The 22,544-nt window shown below is 40.8% G+C and overlaps 1 protein-coding gene across 1 annotated transcript; it reads left to right on the forward strand.

Moving 5' to 3' along the window:
• The first annotated feature begins 6,590 nt into the window (after positions 1–6,590).
• gpr142 (G protein-coupled receptor 142) lies at positions 6,591–19,090 on the forward strand. The gene is made up of 3 exons (XM_080872315.1): positions 6,591–6,727; positions 14,349–14,503; positions 16,397–19,090. The coding sequence occupies exons 2-3, from the start codon at positions 14,365–14,367 to the stop codon at positions 17,353–17,355; spliced, it is 1,098 nt and encodes a 365-aa protein (XP_080728441.1). The 5' UTR covers positions 6,591–6,727; positions 14,349–14,364; the 3' UTR covers positions 17,356–19,090.
• The last annotated feature ends 3,454 nt before the right edge of the window (positions 19,091–22,544 follow it).

Raw genomic sequence — 22,544 nt, forward strand, 5'->3', positions numbered from 1 at the left:
GACAAAACTATGAACTGTCATTATTGATTCCTTAACATTAAAGTGCAGCAGCTGCTTTAATTCTCATGCATAATTAATTAGGTTTTTTTTACTGTTAAAAATCAATAAAATTATAATTATGTGTACTAATGATTAGTAATGTATATTTATGTTGTGTAATAAATTATTAAGATACACTAATTGAAGCTACCTTTGACTGCTCTGTTATTCACACAGGGCGGTGACTTTATAATTTACTTTACATGTATGCACTGTAGCAAAGCTGATAAGAGGCAGTTACTATTACAGTTTGATATTTACACACAGATTATGGATTCGTTGACTTTCCCTCTGTGTCGAATATGCAGTTTAGTCAAAGTGAAATCAAAATCTGTCCGTTGTTGCTGATCTCAAACCAACCTGTTCTACTTCCTGTGGCTCATAAAGGAAAGCAGGTCATCTACGTCTGAACGCCCAATATCCTCGGCCAAGACACGAACCCCAAGATGCTCTTCGATGCATCCATCAGCATGTGAATGTCAAATAAAAAGCATAAAGTAATCTAAAAAAGAAAAAACTGCTTGATATTGTTAGTTCATTTTTAATATGAGCATCCATCACTTAACAGCACAGAAAAGTGAGGCAGGGCCCCTATAAGATCATTTTTCTGCATAAAAGGTTAAAAATGTTTTTTAAATGGGTGCATTTGGGAGGTTTTAGTTTCTACTGAGTTAATAACGCAGCGTTAAGTGTTTTTAGTGTTTGTGTTTTGAACCCCAAATACACTTATCATAACCTAACCAAGCTTTTTTTTTTAAAGGAAAAGAAAGGAAAGGAAAAGATCTTCTTTGAAGGAAACTAGATGAAGAGCATTTTAATATTCCCACATTTTTTACAGCACGGTCAGAAACTGATTTATGATTCCAGGTCAGTGTGGCTGGATGGGGGACCCAGTTTTCCATGGATGCAGGCATGTTTGAGAGGGCTGTAAAACATGTGATTTATAAAACCAAAAGCAGCGAGTTGTAAATTCATATTTACGGACATTAAGTCAGGGTCGTGTTTACATTTCTAAACTGCCATAGATTTGGGACGAAAGGCAAATATAATGAAGTTCAAATTCAGAGCGAAATAGTTTTTCCAGAGGGCCAAATTTGGCTCACATGCCTTCCACTGTTATAAAGTCCTGTCTTATTATTAATGATATACTCAGGCCTGGTTGTGTTGTCCACACCGATGTGTTTAAATCTAACCGTGTAATCAGATTAAATAATGATGTTATCATGATGTGCTTGTTTGCTTTACTGCAAAATGTCACACAGAGGTCGTTCTTAAATAAATAACAGAGAATCGGTGCCAGATAGACTCAGTGCTTTGGTATGACTTGAACAAATAACACAGAAATGTAACATCAGTCATGGCAGGGGCAACTACTGATTACTGCTGCACGTATGGCAAACACACCAATTATTTTATTTCATTTCGCCTCATATGCACATATGCAAGCATGAAAAATAATGTAGTATGAAAACACGCTAATGAATTCCAGCCAAAAGGAGAGCGTGAAGTCATGAGTGTGTGCCTGAGCGGTGATAAGGTGGTCGTGTTTGTCTCATGTTTCAGCCTTTGAGAGTCTTACTGTCTGAAAGCTGCACAGAGTGACAGTGCGGGAAGCTGAGGCAGCATCCTGGTGGAGGTGACCTGTGAGACGGGCCCAGCCTCCGCATCAGTTTATCTCTCCGCGGAGGCTCCATCACTTCTGCTTTCTTTTTGGTCGTCCTACAGCTGCTGTTGTTTTCCACCGGTTGATCTACAGCATGCAAACAAAGGCTGACTATAAATCACAGCTGACTCTACAAGCATGAAATCAGCTCGGTGAGTTATACATCCTCCACAGATAAGGTGACTAAATAATTGAATACAACCGCCTGGTGTGTAAACACATACAAGAAATAAGAGCATCTTCTAGAAAAACATCTGAAGGGTTATCGTTTCATGAGTAACAAGGAGCTATTAAAGACAATAACCATTAATAAAAAATACAATAATGTCTGATTAAGACACAGAGGTAGCAAATCAGGGATAAGGAGACGATGGAAGTACGATGCACATGAGACAAAATAAAGCAGGAAACAACTTACGCCAAGATAAAGACTCAAATATCCAAACGTCACATGGAAACACCTACAAGGACGAGACTGGAGGAGCAGAATGGGAATTCACAAACCTTTAACCATGTAAAGCCAATAACTAAAGGCACAAATGACAAAAAGCACAGAGGAATATAAAATAAAACAGAACATGAACCGAAGAGCATGCACAAGCGGTGTGATATAAATGACTTTACAAAACCCAAAAGAAATCACAAAACTTAAAAACTGTGGCATTTTGCTGCCATGATCTAGGTCCGCTTGTCCTTTGAGGTTGAAGGGTCACTGCAAATCAATCCAAAGTTGTTCTGGGTGATTACTTCTGTCCAGTGACCAAATATTTCTGATCTGATGAGAGCAGTCTCTTCTGGGATTACAAAGTCGTTGGGAACAGAGGGACACGCTTGATTAGGATAAAAGTCACCAGATTTCAACCCAGATGAACATCTGTTGAACATTTTGAACTAGCACGTTTCACCAACTTGAGGAATGCTTTTCTATCTCCTCCGATTTGTAGGATCAATACAAAGCATGTGGAAGGTTATATAATGGAGCATGTCCTTCTCATTTTAGAAAGAAGCAGGTCACTCCCAGAAGTAAACTGCTGTACCCAGTCATATTAAGCAGATATAGGAAGGAAATTTAGTGGCCATTATCCCATTTATGAGTACCTCTATATTACTGCTACCATGAATGTACCTTTGTATTAGTACAGGCTGTTGCTTAAGTGATAAAATGTGGACGTATCCTGCCCATAAAAGGAGCTGCACCTCGGCTCGCTTCACCAAAATCAGCAGAAATGTGTTCTCTGTGCATCGTCCAGCAGGACTGACCAACGACAAGCCGTGTCTGTGCATGAAGGCTCATTATTTGCTCGAGTGACCCTCGGGGCCACGGCGGCGTCCGAGCTATAACACGCTATGTGAACTAAACACACAATGACATGCAGCTGCAGGGCGAGGGCAGCCATGCTGGGTCAGAGCGAGCTCACGTAGGGATCAGGTTTGCAGATGGTTTGTCAGCAGGCTTTGGATGAATTAGTTCTTGAGATCCGCTCGTTTAACGCGCTGTTTGCTTTGGAGCTTTGCTATCGTCAACAATTTGCAGACGTGAGACGGGCTTTCTCAAAGGGTTTAGCTAAATTAAGGGCGCATTTGTCATGTACGAAACAACAAGTCAGCTCCCATATCCCCTGATGTCAGTGATTTCCTCACTCATAATCATGCTACTTTCAACTGCTGCTGAGAATAAATAGAGGAAATTAGAAAGCCTTTGCAGCTCAGAGCCATTATTCTTTCTAGTAATGAGACAAAAGGCAGCATACATCATAATAAAGACTCTTTGTTAGTATATGTTTATTAGAATGTAATTGTTTCTTCTTTATGTGCTTAAGATTGTGTTTTGTGCATCAGATGCTGGTTTAGAGATTTAGAAATCAATCCTGATGTTAAAGTTACTAGTTCGGTTATTTCTTCCAACATTTGATTTTTGTTACATCGCCGACAGCAACATGTTTGGATTCTCCATCTTTTCTTGCTGTAGGTGGAGTTTATGTTTTTATGGTGCACTGAAATATGGGCCACCAGCATCCATCGACATCATCGTCCAATTTAATCTAATAAAACAGTAAAAACTAAATCATATTTTCCCTTTTTTAGTAAGCATGACTTTAAATGTGTCACAGGATAAAAACCTTAACCCTAGCATCTCCTGCCCCCCCATCAGTGGCCTAAAAACCTACTATAGTCAGTGTGTGTGCATGGCTGGGGCTTGCTGAGCCTTGGTGCCTATGGGACATGGTTATGGAGGGAGGGGTTCACCCTCCCCAACACTCCTCCGACTGTTGGTCCTGGAGTGCGTGGCTGGATGTTCTGGCATGGCTTGTTTGTCCTTAGCTTTGGGGTATTTCCATACTGTATACCACATATAATGTAGTAACTTTAATAACATGAATCGAAATGAAGACATAAACAGATAAACCCTGAACAGGATCTCTCTTTAGCCGTCAAACCTTCACTCAGAAATTGTTTTGATTTTTGTAAACTTTGAGATTTTCCTCTATTTACTTTCCAGCAGTGGGACTCGGTGGTTTGTCAGCATGGAGGATAAACTCAGTGTTTATCCTCCATGCTGATATGTTATAGTATAATTCATTTAGCCTTGTTAGCCACACAGCACCAGCAGCGTTCTTGTGCTCTCGATGTGTTTGTGACCAGAGGGTGTTATCAAAAAATGAGTTGTCCCCACGACCTTTCTGTCTCTAATAATGAAAATGAATCACAAAATTAATTTAATTTTTTATTCAGTTTGACTTCAAAGCCATAAACTCATCAGGAAAATGATTATTGAGGTCAAAGAGAAATGGAGATGAGGGTCATTTTCTAGTAGACTTGCATACAATCCAATCTTTTTGGCATCCAGAAGAGTCGCCATCTACTCATCATTAGAAAGCGAGTAGATTTATAGTACTTCCACTTTATTTCCCCGTCCTGAAAACTAAACTATGGCCATCTTTTAAAAACCGTACACACTCAGGCCATCCTTGGATTTCCCCACACAACCATCTCCAGGGTTTACAGAGAATGTTCCAAAAAGGAGAAAATGTGGTGACAGACATGTGGGAGAAAATACCTTGGTGATGTCAGAGCTCAAAAAATAAATGGCCAGACTGCTTCGAGCTGATGGGAAGGCAACAGTAACTCAAATAACCACTCTTTAAGTCAAGAATGTTGTTGCTGACCATGTCCACCCCATCTCCTCATGGCTGCTTCCAGCAGGATACCACACCAGCTGAAATCATCTCAGACTGGTTTTGTCACAATCAGCAGGGCTGACTGTGTGTAGAGTGAAGGGTGGACCCAAATGCAGACGAAAACAAAATGTGAAACATGACTTGAATAACAGAAAACGAGCCGTTTATTGAGGCTGGCAAAATAACTGTAAACAAAAGGCAAAATGCTAACAAACTAAACTGGGTGAGCTAAATGAACTAAAAACCTACAACAGGAACATGGACTTGACTAGAGGAAACTTGAAACTACTTCTTGGCTTGCAAACAAAGCAGACGATCTGACAATGACACACTGAAAACAGAGGACTTAAATACACAGGAGGTGATTAAGGGAAGTGGGAACACATGAAGGAACAGCTGACTGACATGAGCCCAATGACAGGACAGGGGAAGTGAAACTAAATACAATGAACAAAGAACACACGACTCCTTCAAAATAAAACAGGAAACACTGAAACTAGACATGACAACACAAGCTTAAGAGACCTAACACGTGATGAACGATACAAGAACTCAAACATAGAAACCAAGGAAACAATACATAATAACTGCCTTTCCTTAACTAAAGCTAAATAGGAATGACACAAACTAATCACAAATCTAAAATGAGACAAATACAAAATGAACTCAGAGCGCCGGGTCAGAGACCCAGCCTGTGACAGGTTTCTTGAGCATGGCAGTGAATTCACTGTACTCAAACTGCTTCCATAGTCACCAAAGCACCTCTGGGATGTAGTCCAACAAAAGATTCATTTAATGGATGTGCAGCTCACAAATCTGCAGCAACTGTCATGTCAACATGGACCAAAACTTAAAGCAGCTCTGAAAACAAGAGTGACCAATTCAATACCAATAAGGTGTACCTAATAAAGTGGCTGGTTAGCTATATATATGGTATAAAAGTGTACGGCCTTGCCTCTCGCTGTGTGGATGTGCTCCTGTCCTGTCCTGACAAATGTATTTTTGATTCATATTCCATTTGCTGACATGAAAATGGAAATATTACTGATGCAAATAATCTCCCTTTACTAATTCTCACTAATATTCACATTTTAAATGAAAAAAGAAATGCTGTGAATTAAAATTATACAAATGTTTGTGTCAGTGCGACTGTGTTTCTGCATTTCAATCTCTGCATTTTAATAAGATGGTAATAATAATTATTATTATTCTAACCTCATTGAAAACAATTCCTAGGATGGCCCATATTTTGCTGTATCTACGGGGTGATGGAGACACTTCCGTTGGAGACCTGTCACATTTGTCATCAGTATTTAGTGTTTATGACGTAGCTGCTGCTTGGAAATGTTTCACATTCCCACAGCCTGCTTTACGTGTCGTCCCTCATGTTGTTCGTATATACTTTGGAATGTGGATCAATCCGACTGCTTTGACAGGTTATTTCGTTTGTCACATTTCCAGTGTGAACACACTTCACACCGAAATCCTGACGAGAAGCTTCAACATGAGAAGTGATCACTTTTTGTTCCCACTCGAACTCACTGTGGTTTTCCATCTTTTTTCCCCACACCCTCTCAATTTATTCTGATCCATTTCCTGCCTCCTTCACACATCAGTTCCCTCCCTCACCCTCCCCTTTACTTTCACTCCCCTCTTCCTCATTACTCCCCTCTCATTCTGTTCACTCATAGCAGTAATGTACCGGCTGCCTGGATTCTTCTCCTCCTCCTTGTCTCCTAACCGGATTGTCCAGCAGGGACTCTGTAGGAGCCTCTGGGGGGAGTGACAGTGCAGAGGACCGGCTGTACCCCAGGTGGAGAATCCACATTGAAAACTGGATGTGAAGGTAAGTCTGCTGGCGATGAGACTAAGCCAAAGAAAACCCCTGTTTGTGCAGAGTATGTTGTAACAGGATAAAGGTTTCTGTTTGTCCTGCAATTAGACTTGTTCCAACTTCAGATGATGGATCAAAGTACAGTTATTATGAAGTCATTTGGAGAAGCGGGTCTGGATTGTGTTGCCTCCAAATGTTTCATAATTGGCTTTGCTTTGACCTGAAGTGTTTTTCTTGTTATTTCACCCTTTAATCTGCTACGAAGCAGGCGTTTCTCATCATACGTGCCTGTTACTTTCTGCCAAAATGCTCTTCTGGATTCTATCTTCTTAACAGCCACAGCGGTGACCGTGGCTCAGGATCTTGCAGCATCTGCGCTCCTGATCAGAACAGCTGGGAGATTTCTCTCCACTGCTTCCTGTCAAGTTTTGATTTTCACAGAAAATTATTTTCCTGATTTTAAACACCAAACGTCTTCAGACTTGCTGCCACGCGAAACCCTGATATGTTTGCAGTACAGTTATGCTGCCAGCACCCTTTATCTCCACGCGCTGCTCTTTCAGGTGCAGCATCTCTTGATGAATAATTAAGTGGAGTACAGATAGAGTTCATTTCAGCTTCGTGGACACTGACCCCCCTGCAGAGCTCCGATAGCTCCAGCTGCATTTGGATCCTGGGAAAACTGTGTCCCTTCAAAAAGATAGAGGTGTGTTTCTGATTAAGGCTGATGTGCACTGACTCTACTGTCCCGTCTGTGCTGCTGACGTACTGAAAAGACTGTAAATTTTAGGATTTAATAAAACACCTCTAAAGCTCTGAGCTGCATTCCCACCTCCAGAATCAATAGCACCCACGGGACACGAGGCGTAGATGTGAATGTCTGCACGAGAAATTTCTCAGCTAGTGGAGACACAGAACTCTCCAAGCTTCAGGATTTAAGAGGTCCTTGGCTGGCGTGTAACACGTCTGCTGGGTTACTGACTGCCGGGAGTAATTACGGTCCCCTGTGCCACGTTTTTCTGGCAACCTCTCGACTTTCATGACGATCATCTTTCTCACTGCGGCTGCTGCAGGCAGCTCACGAGGAAACAGATCAGGTGTCGTAGCAGATAAGACCGAGTGAGTCTCATGGGTCCACAGTGGATATTTCACCTTTTTTCACATGCAGCTTATTCGGCTTAATCTGTGATATTACACTGTAGTTTCCATTTGATCTAGGAAGAGAATTTCTGCAAATGCAAACATTAACGTTTTGTCAGAATGCAGCTCTGATGTGGAAATATGATGAAGTGTAAAACTGTACCTGCTGCACAGTCTTCTGTGCATGTCTTTGATGGTGAACAGTTCCACCTGCTATCAGTAAGTAAATAGATACAATGTCAGGGCTTTTATAGAAATAATTACACAATGTCAATACAATGGTGTGCATTACAAAACAAAGTTGATTTAGTGATAGTGTTCATAACTTGAGTCATTCTTTACACATAAAATTAACCAAAACAAAATAGAGAAACTAGATTCTTCTTCCAGTAACACTAAATTTTTGAACTATGATACGGTGGCCCTGAGGCAACAAAGCCAAACCCATCATTTAAACACAAAACAATAAGATCAAAAAGAGGAATAAAAGTAAAAAGTGTCATTTTGTTGCTGTTTTTCTTGTTTTTACAGCCACCGTATTATTCAGACAGCACAAACAGTTTGAAGGACTTAATAAGTTTATACTATATTTGAAGTTAGCCATAAAAACATCTCATTATTCATCTTCAGCGCAGCAAACATGCGTCATTTTGTCTGAGGTCAAACACTGAATGCATCTCTGCATACACCTTACACCTCCTATGGGAGCTGAGCATCTATTAATACTAAATAAGACATCCTATCTGAGCACGTGGGAAGCTGTTCCATAATAAGCAATGAGATAAGAGAATATTTCTAATTATAAACAAAAAAAGGGTTGTAATGGTTCTATTTTGTTACTTCAGAATCTGGGAAAAGTCAAAGGACGCAGCTTTTAATTTATAGCCTGGACTTAAGTCTACTTAAATGTAATTCTTAAACACAAACACTCTGGAGCCTTTGGTCATATAAGTACAACACATAAATCCTCATACGTATTTCTTTTCTTTACTCTTTTGCTATGAAATTACAGAAGCTTCAGAGTTGAGGGTTTTAATATATTTGTAAAACACCTGTTTTATTGTTTAAGTGTAAATAAATTTAATTTAACCCTAAGTTTTAACTTAAAAGATTCTCAGATATCTTTTTAGCAGGTGAGTGAAAGACTCTCGGGTGATGTTAGAATATAATGTTATAGGTCGTGGATGAAATGTGCGTATCTCTGTGAGTAATTCACTGGAGAGAAGACCCAAATGCACTGAAGTAGGTTAAACAAACAAAAGAACATGCCTCTAACGGCTGATAGAAAAAATAATAATAAAGATGCACAAAGTCCAGTACGCTAGTGAAACAAAACAGGGGAAAGGGGGAAGGAGTAGCAGGACAAACAACAGAAGGACAAACTGACGAGTGACACGAGCAAGCAAGATCGTATTTACACACACAGGGTGTCATAAAGAAGGGATAAAAAGGAAGCACAAATGTTATTACCCAAATAATACAGGAAGTCACTGAGAAGATGAGGAAGACGTAAAACAAAAGCACACATGGCACTGGAAGGAAACCAGAAACTTCCAAATGAAAAAATAAAATAAAAACTCAGTGGATCGCACAGGGACCTGGACAATCTCCAGTTACTGATTTCCACCATGAGACGATCACTAAACAGCATCCTGCCTGATCCCAATCTCATTCACAAAGTACAGATTATATCACGGACAGCTCTCTGATATATAAAGCTAAGAATATCTTTTCAGACTGTCCTTCAATTAGAAATGGTTGTGACAGCAGCCAGAGCCCGTCACAGAGCCTGTCCACTTTACATTAATGCCATTGTTTTAAAAAATAACTGCAGTTCACCTAGAGGGGGCTGATGAGACTGAAAGAATTAAATGCTGTCCTAATAAAAATCCCATATTTAGTATTAATTACATATATCAGTACTGAACTAAAAATACACTAATATCATTTTTGATTATTTTCCAGGAACATCGCCTTTAAAACACAAGTATTAGCTAATGCTTGCTGTTTGGCTGCTTAATGAAAACATCTCATACAAAAAGCTGCGTGTGGTGATGTACCAACCAGCTGTTACTTACTTGACAGAAGAAATAAAAAGGGCAGATGCCAAAAAAATGGCTCTTGGTGTTTAAACTATATACATTGTTTCTTTCCCTGTTGTCTAAAATGTCACCTCAACTTCTAGTGACCAAAGAGTTGGTGAAAGAAGGGGTGCTCTAAAAAATATCATAATATCTGGAAACAAGCTACATAACCTATCCTAAAACAGAATTATTACAAAGCATCTGGAGTTAAATACGGATTACTTTGCACCCAAGTCTCATCTGGTTTAATTTTCACACGCTAATACTTTCATCGAGTTAGATTACGGCTTGGGTGTAACAGCATCCACCACAGCTAAAGGTAACATCAGACAGTAGTAGTCCACAGTAGTTTGTGGAGTGGGGTCTAGTATACTTCTTCTTCTGTCTAAACTAAGACACTAATTCAGAAAACGCTTCATATCATATCAGTGAGGTTTGGAGGACTTGTGGTGAATTTCCCACGGGACTAAATTAAGACTCTATTGAGAAAAAGGGCAGCAGGCAGCCTCCTTCATGTCGACCTCTCTCCTTTGTACATCATTGATCTTCATGATTGCATTTCTCTCCTGCTGGTTTATCGGGCTGTGGTGAATTAAAGCTGTCGTGCACTAAGCTATTCGATGCTCCTCGAGTTTACGATCATATTCCTGCTACGGGCCATAAAATGTGCCAGTCATATAGTTTATATGCAGGGCTTTGGCTCATAAATAGCATTTGGAAGGGCAGTAATTTAAAAATGACTACACGTTAGTGATAGTGATTGTCCCGCTTACATCATGAAAACACCGACAAATGGGGTGATTGTGGCTCTGTGATAATGTGTATGTTGGTTGAGCAACTACAAATGGTTTGTCACTGAAAGCTCGAGAGATAACGCAGTCCAAATATTGCCTCATGGATGAGGGAAGTAAATAAGGAAAGCAGGCAGATGGAGAAAAACAGGATGGCTGGTGCCCAGGTGAAAAGGTTAAATTGGGGACGGGAAGATAATGACCTGTGGTGGTGGGAGAGTGGAAGGGTCATTGCTGTCAGCCCATCTGCTGTTGTTGTGAACCTGCAGTTTAATTGACTGAGTCCAAACTAAGTGGATTTAGCATATTTTTGTTTCCACGGTTTATTTCTGAAACAGTTTGGCTGAGCAAACATCGTTTATCAGACGTCACCGAGCAACTCAGAGAGAGCGGTGCATCGTCTGCAAAAGAAGATCTGTCATCATCTTGTTCCTCCGAACCACATCCATGTAAACCAGATCATATTAAAGAAATATTCCACTATAGTTTAAATTGTGCTTTCTTAACAAATATTCAATATTCGACAATGAACACCTTTTGATTATTTAACATTGTTGTCTGGCTATTTTCAGCTCACCGCCCAGGGGCCCATTCTTCGTACGTCGCTTACTACATCCAAGATCAAATGACACATCCAAGATCAAATCATCGCGCTAACCGTGAGCTCGCTAATCCGGTTCCCCGAACACACCTGCTGTTGACGATTAGTACAGCTGGACGCAGTAATGTGACATCACTGGGTGTCATAAAAGGGGCTACGCATCGATAGTAGAAACATTGATCGGCAACCCTCTGATTGGTCGGCGAAAATGTCGACGGAGCGCGCTCGGCTCGGTATTTTTCGGCAGCAGAGCAAGAACTCTTGAGTGAGGGATTTCAGGAGTTTCAGAGTTTAATCAGAACGCAAGGGAACACTGCAAAGGCTGCAAAAGCAAGGAGCGAGGGCTGGCAGGAAGTTGCTGACAAATTAAACTCGTAAGTAATTTAATAATAACAATAATAATGGAGTGGATTGATATAGCGCTTTTCAAGGCACCCAAAGCGCTTTACAATGCCACTATTCAGTCACTCTCACATTCACACACTGGTGGAGGCAGCTACAGTTGTAGCCACAGCTGCCCTGGGGCAGACTGACAGAAGCGAGGCTGCCATATTGCGCCATCGGCCCCTCTGGCCAACACCAGTAGGCGGTAGGGTAGATTTATTATATTACACTATATTATCCAATATTATATTACATTATATTATAATATGTTATATTATATCCCCTTTCACATTAGAGCCACGACAGGACCCACTAGAACATGGGAACAGGTAAAAGTGAAATATAAGAATATTCTACAGAATGGTAATATTTATCACTTATATTGCTTTTAGTCTCTTGGAAAGAGACCCTGAAATAATCTGTTTGTTTGTTTATAACAGCAACCAAGAAAAGGGCAGAGCAAAAAAAGACAGGTGGTGGTCCTGCACCCCCTCGTCAACAAGTTGGTTAAGTGAATAATACCCTCACGGGAAAATCGATATCTCTCTATGAGCACACTGTCGCGCTGAGCTAAAGGATCCTGTCTGTCCCGCAATATACGCTGAATTCTGAGGACTCTCCTTATCAATCTTGCACCTTCCGCAATGGGTGGCTCGCGTATACGGACAGGACATGGCTGCGACAGGCTTCCCAAATCCACCTTCGCTTTTATAGCCGTGGTCTCTCATCTTGATTACACGAAGTAATTTACAATTACTACTCTGAAATATGAATTAAATCTGTAATAATCACATACATGTAATAGAATGTTAATAGTACATTTCCCTTTTTTAGGAAATGACCTGTGTGAAATCAATAAATGGATCAGGTGCTGCATTGTCTTTAGTTACATTGATGTTATTTATTTATGGTGAAACAGTGGTGGAATATCGCTGTTGCTTTCGTATGATGACGCGGACATACCTGCGTGGCCGCGATCTAATCCTGTTTACATAAAGTAAACCTGCTCCCGAGCAGGTTTACGCTTACGGCTCTGTTGCTATGACAGCAAGTCCCGGATGAGCTTCGGGGAACCGACTGATCCAGGATCACGCGAAATCGTCAACAACCTAATCCGGCTAACCTACTTAGCGAGGTACGAAGAACGGGCCCCTGTTTTTTCATTCTCACCTGGGGATTTTTGTACAGTCAGTGTGAGGCAGAAAGATGCCTGGTTAGTGTTAGAAAAATAAGATGACTTTGACTTTGACTACGATGACCTGGATGACTGAGAACCTTCACAGACAAAAATAAGATGAATACAATTTCTTGGTTTCTAGAATCAGGGATCCATACTGAGGAGTTTCAGGGACATCCATATTGCAAACATCAATGTCTGCCTTCATATAAGACATTTAATCTCATTAGCTTGGGTTCTACCGTTTTCAGTTGTGTTATCAACTAAAAAAAACAATCTGAAGTTTGTCAACTCTGTTACAAAAACAGGTTTTTAGTCTCAGACACTCAATTTGTTAAAAAATAACTTGAAAACATGAAATACAGAGACTTCAGAAACATCCAACTAAAACTTCAGTCCTGCTCAGTGTTATAGATAAAAGTTACTTTAGATGCTCCTTTATGCATTTTAGGGGGCAGCTCCACATATTTCATATGGCAGATTTTTACACCGGATGCCCTTCCTGAAACCACCCCCAAGGAATTTGTATCTCCTCCCAGGATCAAACTGAGGATCTTTCACTTGTTGGGTGATTGTGCAAACCACTGCACTGTGGAGCCACTTCTGCTCAGTATCACAGATGGCAGGTTTAAAACACAGAAAAAGACTAAAGCCAACAACGTATGTTGGTTTTGTATGTTGGTCTGCAGACTGCCTGACAGCAAACTGCCTTTGGCTCTCACAGAAAGTTGGTAAATCTTTAAGAAAAACAATTCCACATATTTTCCAATTACAGAACAGTAACTTGAAAAAAAATGTGCCAGTAAATGGAGTGTGTGTTGAGGGCTAATTCTGAGCAGTGGATGAATCAAGAGTTGTTGCTCTAGTGAGTATTTGAAAATAAACTAAGTTAACTTAGTTAATGTTGGTTAATGGATATGAAGGAACAGATCACCAAGTGGAGCCTGGGGAGACATATTTGGACAGAGATGTGTCTTTAAATCTGCATTTGGTTGAAAATAAAAAGACACTCTTCCTTCTTAAAATAGCCTAGCTTGTGTAACTCAGTCATGACCATTTTAGTCAATCAAACGTTGTACAAAAAAAACAGCGAACATAAAGATGTATTTTCATTTTAGAAGCAATGGCTATGTGATCTTCAATAACATGAGGGGTGGGTTACATTTTAATAACCAGTTTAGTCTGGTTCTGGCACAAAGAGCTCCAGGAGGGAATTGGTTTACACATGTTCACAGTGGTCTGCATACGTCTTCCAAAATCTGTGACTGAATGCACTTCAAAACTGAGCTTTTCGGTGTATTTGAGGGGGAAATAAGGTCTGCGTATGAAGTGCATCAACCCCAGATGTGCTGAAAAAGTGGACTGAACTTGTTTTTCGTGTTGAGTGACCCGATGTTTGTAAAGCTCTCCTTGCTAATCAATTGCAAACATAATTCTCTCTTTTTAACTTCGCCAGGGGAGCCGCCAAGGTCATGATCGACTGGCCCAATGTGACGGCGTCCGGCAACCAGGAGCTGGGCCTGAAACCCGAGGAGCTGCAGAAGTCCAAATGTGTCCTGGGTTTCATTCCCGTCATCTACTACAGCATTCTGCTCTCCATCGGAGTACCAGGTACACTTTTGAACCGAGCCAGCACATAAACCAATCAGAAAACAGGGAATCTCACATGACTCAAGAGATCAATATAAATGTGAGTTAGAGGTACATTAATGCTTCTATAATGGGGACTGGATAGTGGATAATACACTCGGGGATGTCTGTTTTCACAGTTTATGTTAATTTCATTAGCTGATAATGAGGTTGTGTGGGAATTTACCCAATTATTATCCCTCACTCCAGCCAACCATGTTAGGATCAACTTGCATATCAGACAGCACTCACACCAGCTACGTCTTCATTATCATGTTTCACTTTTACAAGTCAGTGATGACGTGAAATTGAGGCATTCAGATGTCCTCTTTGCTGTTTCAAATAACTGCTCCCAAAGGGAAAAAACTCTCAGGGCCGAAGAGCCAACGTCTGCAATCCTGGAGGGTCAAAAAACTATGATCCAAATAGCTGCAGTGGAAATATCTTACTGCTGACAAGACATCTGAGATGAAATAGTACAGAGGAGATTGTGTGTCTGACAGCGTGCAGAGAGACAATAAAAACAGCGTCTTTTTTTAACATACTCTAAAAAGCAGAAGCAGAAACTCTGAGTTTGGAAAACAAGGATTTAAACAGAAACATTTAATGCTTTATTATTAACTGTAACGTCTAAATATTAATGTGCTCCATCTCAGTAATTTAGTCTCTCAAGTAAACTGCAATGCCAAATTGATTTAATTAACTTTTGGGCTGATTTAATGTTTCCTATGTGATTTTATACTAATGAAAAACACTCACAGTCAAATGCTACACAGCTTTAGATACTGTGCTTTTGCCACTGACCTTTCATTGGCATCACCAACTGTTCTTTAGGCCTGTGTGAGGCCTTAACTTGGTTGTATTTATCCTTCACAAAGACGCTGCCATGCCATAATGTATTTTTCTTTGCTAAGTTTGCTGTCATTACGAATATCCATAAAATACTAAACAACGATATTGTCATGAATTACAAGATGAGCGACCACATGCAGGCTGTTAGCGAAATGAAGTAACAAAAGGCAACATTTCATTTCAGCAGATAAAAGTCTAACGAAAAATGAAAGCAAACAGCTGATATAAAAAATAAATCTCCACCCGCAGTGTTGGTTTGTCCTTCAGGTTGAGGGCCCTGCACACTATCTTAGAGAATAAAACTGATCATTTTAAAACACAGAAATAGCAGTACAGCAAGTAAAACATGAAGAAAGTAAGCAGCAGAATGCATACACAAAAGTAAACTTAGCTTGATGAAACCAAAACACACCGGGGAAAACTGAGGGAATTAATTCATATAAACAGTAACTGGAACTAAGAACTAAAGACTCAGAAGACTGAGAAAATACACAAAGAAGCCCCTGCCACAAATGTAAACAACACGCAAACTAAGAATCAAAAAGAAAATATTTAATAATAAACAGAATTACAAGGTCCAAAACCTAAAAGCCCCTGGGTTTAAGTCTCGGACTTAAACTCGGGATGATGGCCCAAATATTGATTTAATTTCCCCTGAAATTCCCTGAAAGTTGTGCAGACATGCAGCACAGTGCGGCGCTTGTTCTCTCTGCCTTTTAAGAAAAAGATGAAGTGAACCGTTCCCATTTCACAGATTTCTTTATGCAGCTAAACCAAAATCCTTGTAGGATCTAGTCTTGCCAGAAAATCTTGGGGGGGGGGTTATTATTTGGGCCGTTATCCTTAGGTTGCTTTATTTCAGTATTCACTGGGACATAAAAGTGATCACCAGTGTCAACAGTCAGATCGAATAAAAACCTCTTAAAAGGTTTATTAATCTACTCCAAAATACAGATTTAAAGAGCTTTTATTTTCATGACTTTTATCCTTTTAATCTCATTTCTGCTTCTTTCTTTGTCCCAGTAAACATCCTCACAGCAGTGGCCTTGTGCAGACTGGCGTCCCGCACTAAGAAGGCTCTGTACTACTACCTCTTGGCAGTGACAGCCTCAGATATTCTCTCCCAGCTCTTCATCATCTTCGTCGGCTTCCTTCTGGAGACGGCAGTTTTTCACCGGGATGTCCCCGCTCTCCTGCTGCACTCTGTCAGCGTCGCCGAGTTTGCAGCCAACCACGCTTCCATATGGTCCACCGTACCGCTCACTGTGGACCGCTACGTGGCGCTGTGCCACCCCCTCCTCCACCGGCAGATCAGCTACCCGGCACGAGCCAGGAAGATTATCGGGGTGGTCCTGGCAACATCGATCGCATCGGGCGTGCCTTTCTTCTGGTGGTCAGACATGTGGAGGAACAGCCATCCACCCACAGCGCTGGACGCCGTCCTCATATGGACACATGTGACTATCATCTACTTCCTGCCGTGCAGCATCTTCTTAGTGCTGAACTCTCTGATAATCCACACACTGAGGGTGAGGCAGAGAGAGCAGCGCTGTCAGGAGGAGCAGGGGACAAAGTCGGTGCCACTGCAAAGACCCGGGAAAACCACGGCCATGCTGCTGGCCATCACCTCAGTGTTCTCAATCCTGTGGGCGCCCAGAACCATCGTGGTCATCTACCACCTGTACGTGTCCACTGTTCATCGAGACTGGCGCATCCACCTGGCCTATGACCTCTCCAACATGCTGGCCATGCTCAACACCGCAGTCAACTTCTTCCTCTACTGCTTCGTCAGTAAGCCTTTCCGCAGCGCCGTGCGGGATGTCATACTGCTCAGGGGGTCGCCGCTCTACTCTCGCCGCGCTCTGCCCCAGCAGCAGGTCCCCACCAACGCCTCCATTTCCTCTCTGTACAGTGGGAACAGCAAGCGGTTTCAGCGGGACTTCACCCCCTTGTCACCTCATGGGGCCAGAAAGCCCTCATGACCCTGTGACTTGTCCTCTTAATCCAAAACACCCATCATCCCACGGTCCCGGTGCACTCCTCACCCCAGGGACGCGTACTGTGTTCCAGCTACGACTGTGGGCAGCGACCGGTCGGCCCTGGGGCGCTCTCAGAGGGCCTGATAGCGGCTTAGCATGATTTTCGTCTTACAGTGTTTGACCTCGTGTTGTTTTTCCATGTAAATCAGATAACGTGACAGCCTATTTATTTTTCTTGAGAAGAATCTGAGGAAATAAAAGTAGATTTTTTTTTCCATAGATGGTAGTAATGTGACTGATTTGTTTATATTTTTACAAAACAAAACAGAAGGACAAAATCCCTTTTTGAACAATAATGTAAGCTCAGATGTAGATTCATGTTAATATTAAAGACTTTTTGCATATTAAGTGCAATCAGTGATCGTTGCTGTTCCTTCGGTCATGTAACGTGGTGTGATATTCACTCTGGAAGCTGCAAAGATGTCAGAATAAGAGTGATAATGTTGAATAAACAGTTTTTTTCTGCAGTTGTATAAAGACAAGGAGTGAATCAATAGGCAGTGTGACAGGACTCTGTCACTGCACTGTGCTCCCAGCCATTAAAAACCATCCAACTTGACAAAGCCTCAAATGAAAGCTCAGTTTTTTAAGCCACAGGAGTGAAGGCCTGCTTTTCAGACAACTGTATCACTCACCAATGTGGCCTCAGCTCTAGCCTGATAGTCTGCACTAACACTAACACTACACTCACAAGGAAGCGTGGACGCTTTTGCATGCACAGCCACTGCATTTCCACCAAACGATGTAAAAGTTGCAAATGTTCTACCATCTAATTGTAAATATGCACAAATTAAGACTGTTGTTGACCTTCAACATTCAAGCATTAGGTATCTTAGTCTTCTGAAAGTAGACATGACTGCACGCCCCTGTTTGTAATTTACCATAATTTACAAATGAGCTTTATGTTGTGTTCATTAAGACTTCAAATACGTGATTGAGTCAATGCACTCATCACAAAACTATTTACTGAAGTCCTATCACGAGGGAGCCGAGGGAGGTTTTCCCCTGGACATTTATATAAACAGATGTGTTTTTACAACCAGAGGCCTCATTTTCAGTCGGATGTTCCTGGAAAATCATTTATTAATCATTTAAATGGTAGAAAAAAAAGAAACAAATCAGAGTAGTTACTGTTCTGAAATAAAAAATCAGCAAACGGTTTAAATTGTGTAAAATTTTATGGACATGGTTAAATATTTTATGTACTAATATTTCAAGTGTATTTAGGACGTATTTGAATCTCGTTCCTCGATGGTGAGAGTCTGTGGACTGCACACTGTGCACGACAGCAGCCTTCGCTCCCTGCACACACACAGCTCCAGTCATACCAGTTCACTCTGACACAGCTGTCGTATAACCGGTTAAAGTAAACCTACTGCAAGACGGCACTGATTAGAAACAGCTAAATTGGTACTGAATAATAATTAAATATGATTAATTAGCTTAATGGGTTCGTATTTCTCTTGCAGAATAGTGAAGGCAGCAACATTTTAGCATGTAAGTTGCCAAAAGGGCACATTTCTACTTGCAGTCTTAGAAGTTCCAGCCTTTATATACAAACTATGATATAAAAGAACAAATCATTTTCTTCCTCCGCACTGCTTTCAACATCAAACAACACTGGAGCCTCATTTCATCCTAGTGTTCAAGAATTGCACGTAAATGATCAGTTTCCATGAACGAGCTCAGAGATGAGAACAACTAGTGTAACTTAATGCATTTGTCAGTTTTTTTATTTGTATTGGTGAATTGTTTTTTCTTGTGGTTGGATTTTCTTTGATGGTCAAAAACTGTTTGCATTCAATAAAAATCGAAAATGTATTTAAACTGTTAAGAAGTCTTGACTCGTGTGACTTTTGAAATTGAGTGACAGAGCGGAACCCGGTCAGAGGGGAGGGGTCTGTGGGAAATCAGAATACTCTAATTGAAAATTGGTTGAAAATTCAAATAACTGTAATTGTGGGAACACTTCCCGCTTCTATCAGGGAAACTTGGCATCATGTTTGGTGTATGAGATTCAGCTGTGAGGTGACGGAGCGGTCTGCTTCTGTCTTATTCTACTGAGCAGTGGAGCAAAGAACAATGTCCCACACATTCTTTATTTTTACCTCTTCACATAGATTTCAGTTGCATTTTAGCCACATGATAAACAAACAGTTTCAAGAACTAAAAGACTTTACTTTTCAAATTCCTTACATTAATTTTAACCTCAGACTTCTTTTATAAATCCTCATTTGGGGATTCAGAGGAGCTGAAAGCTCCATGAACAGGTCACTGGTGACCGTGTGGATGTTAAGAGTTTTTAGGTTCCACGTGGCTGCTTGTACTTTGCCGGAGACAGGCTGGTGATTTTATGCATTTTGTGTCCTCTCACATATTTGTCAATTCATTTTTAGTTTGTTTACAGAGGTAGCTGTCATGGATGAGCCTAGATGTAATAATAATAATATAATAATACATTTTATTTGAGGGTGCCTTTCTAAAACCTAAAAGATATCACTACAACTGTAGATTCAAATAAATTTAAATGCTAAAAACAACAAATAAAAATGAGAAAAAACACAAAAAAACCAAATAAACAAGTTTTGAAAAGTAAGTAAGATCTGTATTAAAGCGAGTGAGCCTCTTTAAACAAGTAGGTTTTGAGCTGTGACTTAAATAAGAGAAGAGAATCTATATTTCTTAAGACTGAAGGAAGTGAGCTCCAGAGCCGAGGAGCAGAGCGACTGAAAGCTCTGTGCCCCACAGTGATGAGACGAGCAGAGGGAACAACAAGATGAGTGGCAGATCTGAGAGAGCAGGAAACAGTCAAAGACACACTGACATCAGTATCTGCAGTAGTGACTGTGACAACATTATTAGTGAACGTGTGTGGGCTACATAAATAATGTAACCTCTCTAAATATCAATAACTATCAAATAATACCAACATATAGATGACAATTTATTCATTCGTTACATTCTTCTTCTTCGTGGTTCAGTGTTTTTCTATAAAGAAAAGCACTAAAGTAATGGCCAAGTTTACATTGACCATAAGGAAAACAGAGTGTGTGATTTGCAAACCCAAATATGCTCACAGTGCCAGACACAAACATCAAATGTTTTTCCTAAAAAAGTTCATTTTTTAGGAAAAATATTCCGAAATATTTTGAATTGATGGCAGTGACACAACCTGTATATACACTTCAGCCATGATGGTGCCTTTCCAGATGTGCGTAGGAATTAATGCACCTCTGTACCTTTGAACCGAGTGCTGAAAACAAGCTGGATGGTCACCCTGTTCTTTAGGCTGGACAGCATGGATCATGTTGCCTCAGTTCGTTTTAAATTAGCTTTGGTTCCGAGAAGATGACGGTGTTTCTGGAACGTTCATGTTCACTTATTAGTGGCATGATGGAGCTTTAACCTGCATTTGTGGACGACACGGTCAGCTGTGTTTCTGAGCCCGTGCGTGTTTGTTTTTGGTGCAGTGCTGCTCGAGGGCTTGAAGATCATGGACATCTACGGTTTAGTTCTGGCCTTGTCTCTTGTTCACAGACAGATGTACTGTGGCTGATACTGTCTACCACAGACATTTAAAGTCTTTGCAATTTTACATCAAAAAACATTATTTCTTAAATTGTTCTACAAGTCGTAGATGCAGTTTTCCTCTCTAACACGTTCCTTTTATACCCAGTCATGCTAATGACCTGCTGCTAATTAACACCATTGGCTGCAAAATGTTCCTCCAGCTCTTTTCCAGCTTTTTATTTCCCCATCCCTCCTTTTTTGCTACCATCCAATTAAAAATTGAGTAAATACTTTTCTGGGAATGGAACATTTTCTTCTTTCAAACATTTGATGTGTGTTCTGTGCTCTATTGTGAATAAAATATGGGTTTATGAGATTTGTGACTCACAGGATTCTGTTTTTATTTACACTTAATACAAAATCCCAGATGTGCATACTGGGTTTGTACATCTGGCCATCCTTTCAGGTTAAAAGTTTCTAATCCAAGCCCCCTGCTGACCCTCGTCCATCCTGAGTCTTCACCGTGTTTACTGTAACGGTACATGTAGCGTTAGAGCCCCACCAGCAGGCTCATGTGGCCCTGCTGTCGGCTCACGCTGAGTTCTGAGAGTTCGTACGGAGATGCAGATACAAACGGTTTCTTTGAAGATGACTCCTGCTGCCTCACAACAGCAGAGGGGGGTGAGAGAGAGCGTGTGGTGGCAGCAACCTTACGGTGGTGATGAGAGTGGGAGTCAGAGATGAATGATCAAACATAACACAGCGCAAAGATGTCCAAGCAGGCTTTGATTTACTCGAACAGAGCTGCTGCTGATCGTATTAGGCAGCAGAGCGGTGACACTGGGGGAAGGGCACTGTAGAGGAGGTAAACCCCGGCAGCCACACGGCCCCCGTCTGCCTGACACCTGTCCTTTGTGCCTGTTCAAACACCTGCTGATGGCCCCCCACTCTGCTCCTATTGAGCCCTTCCTGTTGCTTAGCAGGTGTCACAAGGAATCAAATGAAAAGACAGAGCACAGCAGAGAGTGATGGCGTCCTATCAGATGCACTTATGCAATAAACACAGGAAGTTTACACTACACAACAAAGGGAGGAAGTTTGCCCAATTTACTTACTTAAAGAAAAGTTCAGATTTTATGTAGTTTCAGTAGCAATGCAGGAAGTAACACTGGCCAAAAGACATTTCATTCACTTTTCCCTGAGGTTGCTGGTGCTAAAAAATGCTAAGCTGTTGCAAAGACTTGCATTCAGCTTGATTTCAGCCTTTCATCCTTAATAATTTTATGCTTTGATGATAGGAGTTTCTGCCACACAACATCCACTCAAGAAAAAAAACGACTTTTTAAATGTCCGTGACTTTGAATCTAAAGACAATGAGTGCATGTTGGTTTGATCCTGCATGTAAACACTGGGGTAGTTTCATATGAAGGGAAAATAAAGGTTTAACAAAGGATCAGTGCAGTTTAATTTCCATTGTGTAGTTTCAGGTGTTAATTTCAATCTGGACATTCAGACGAAAAGAACTTGTTTGAAATCTGGCCTTGTCATAATAATAATAATAATAATAATAATAATAATAATAATAATAATAATAATAGCTTTTGATCATATTAGTAATAAAG

The sequence above is a fragment of the Rhamphochromis sp. 'chilingali' genome (assembly GCF_963969265.1).
Source record: "Rhamphochromis sp. 'chilingali' genome assembly, chromosome: 22".
Taxonomy (NCBI): domain Eukaryota; kingdom Metazoa; phylum Chordata; class Actinopteri; order Cichliformes; family Cichlidae; genus Rhamphochromis; species Rhamphochromis sp. 'chilingali'.

Coding starts and splice junctions, on each gene's coding strand:
- gpr142 (XM_080872315.1), top strand. CDS start 14,365: ATGATCGACTGGCCCAATGTGACGGCGTCCGGCAACCAGGAGCTGGGC. Junction 14,504..16,396: donor GCTCTCCATCGGAGTACCAG/GTACACTTTTGA, acceptor TCTTTGTCCCAG/TAAACATCCTCACAGCAGTG.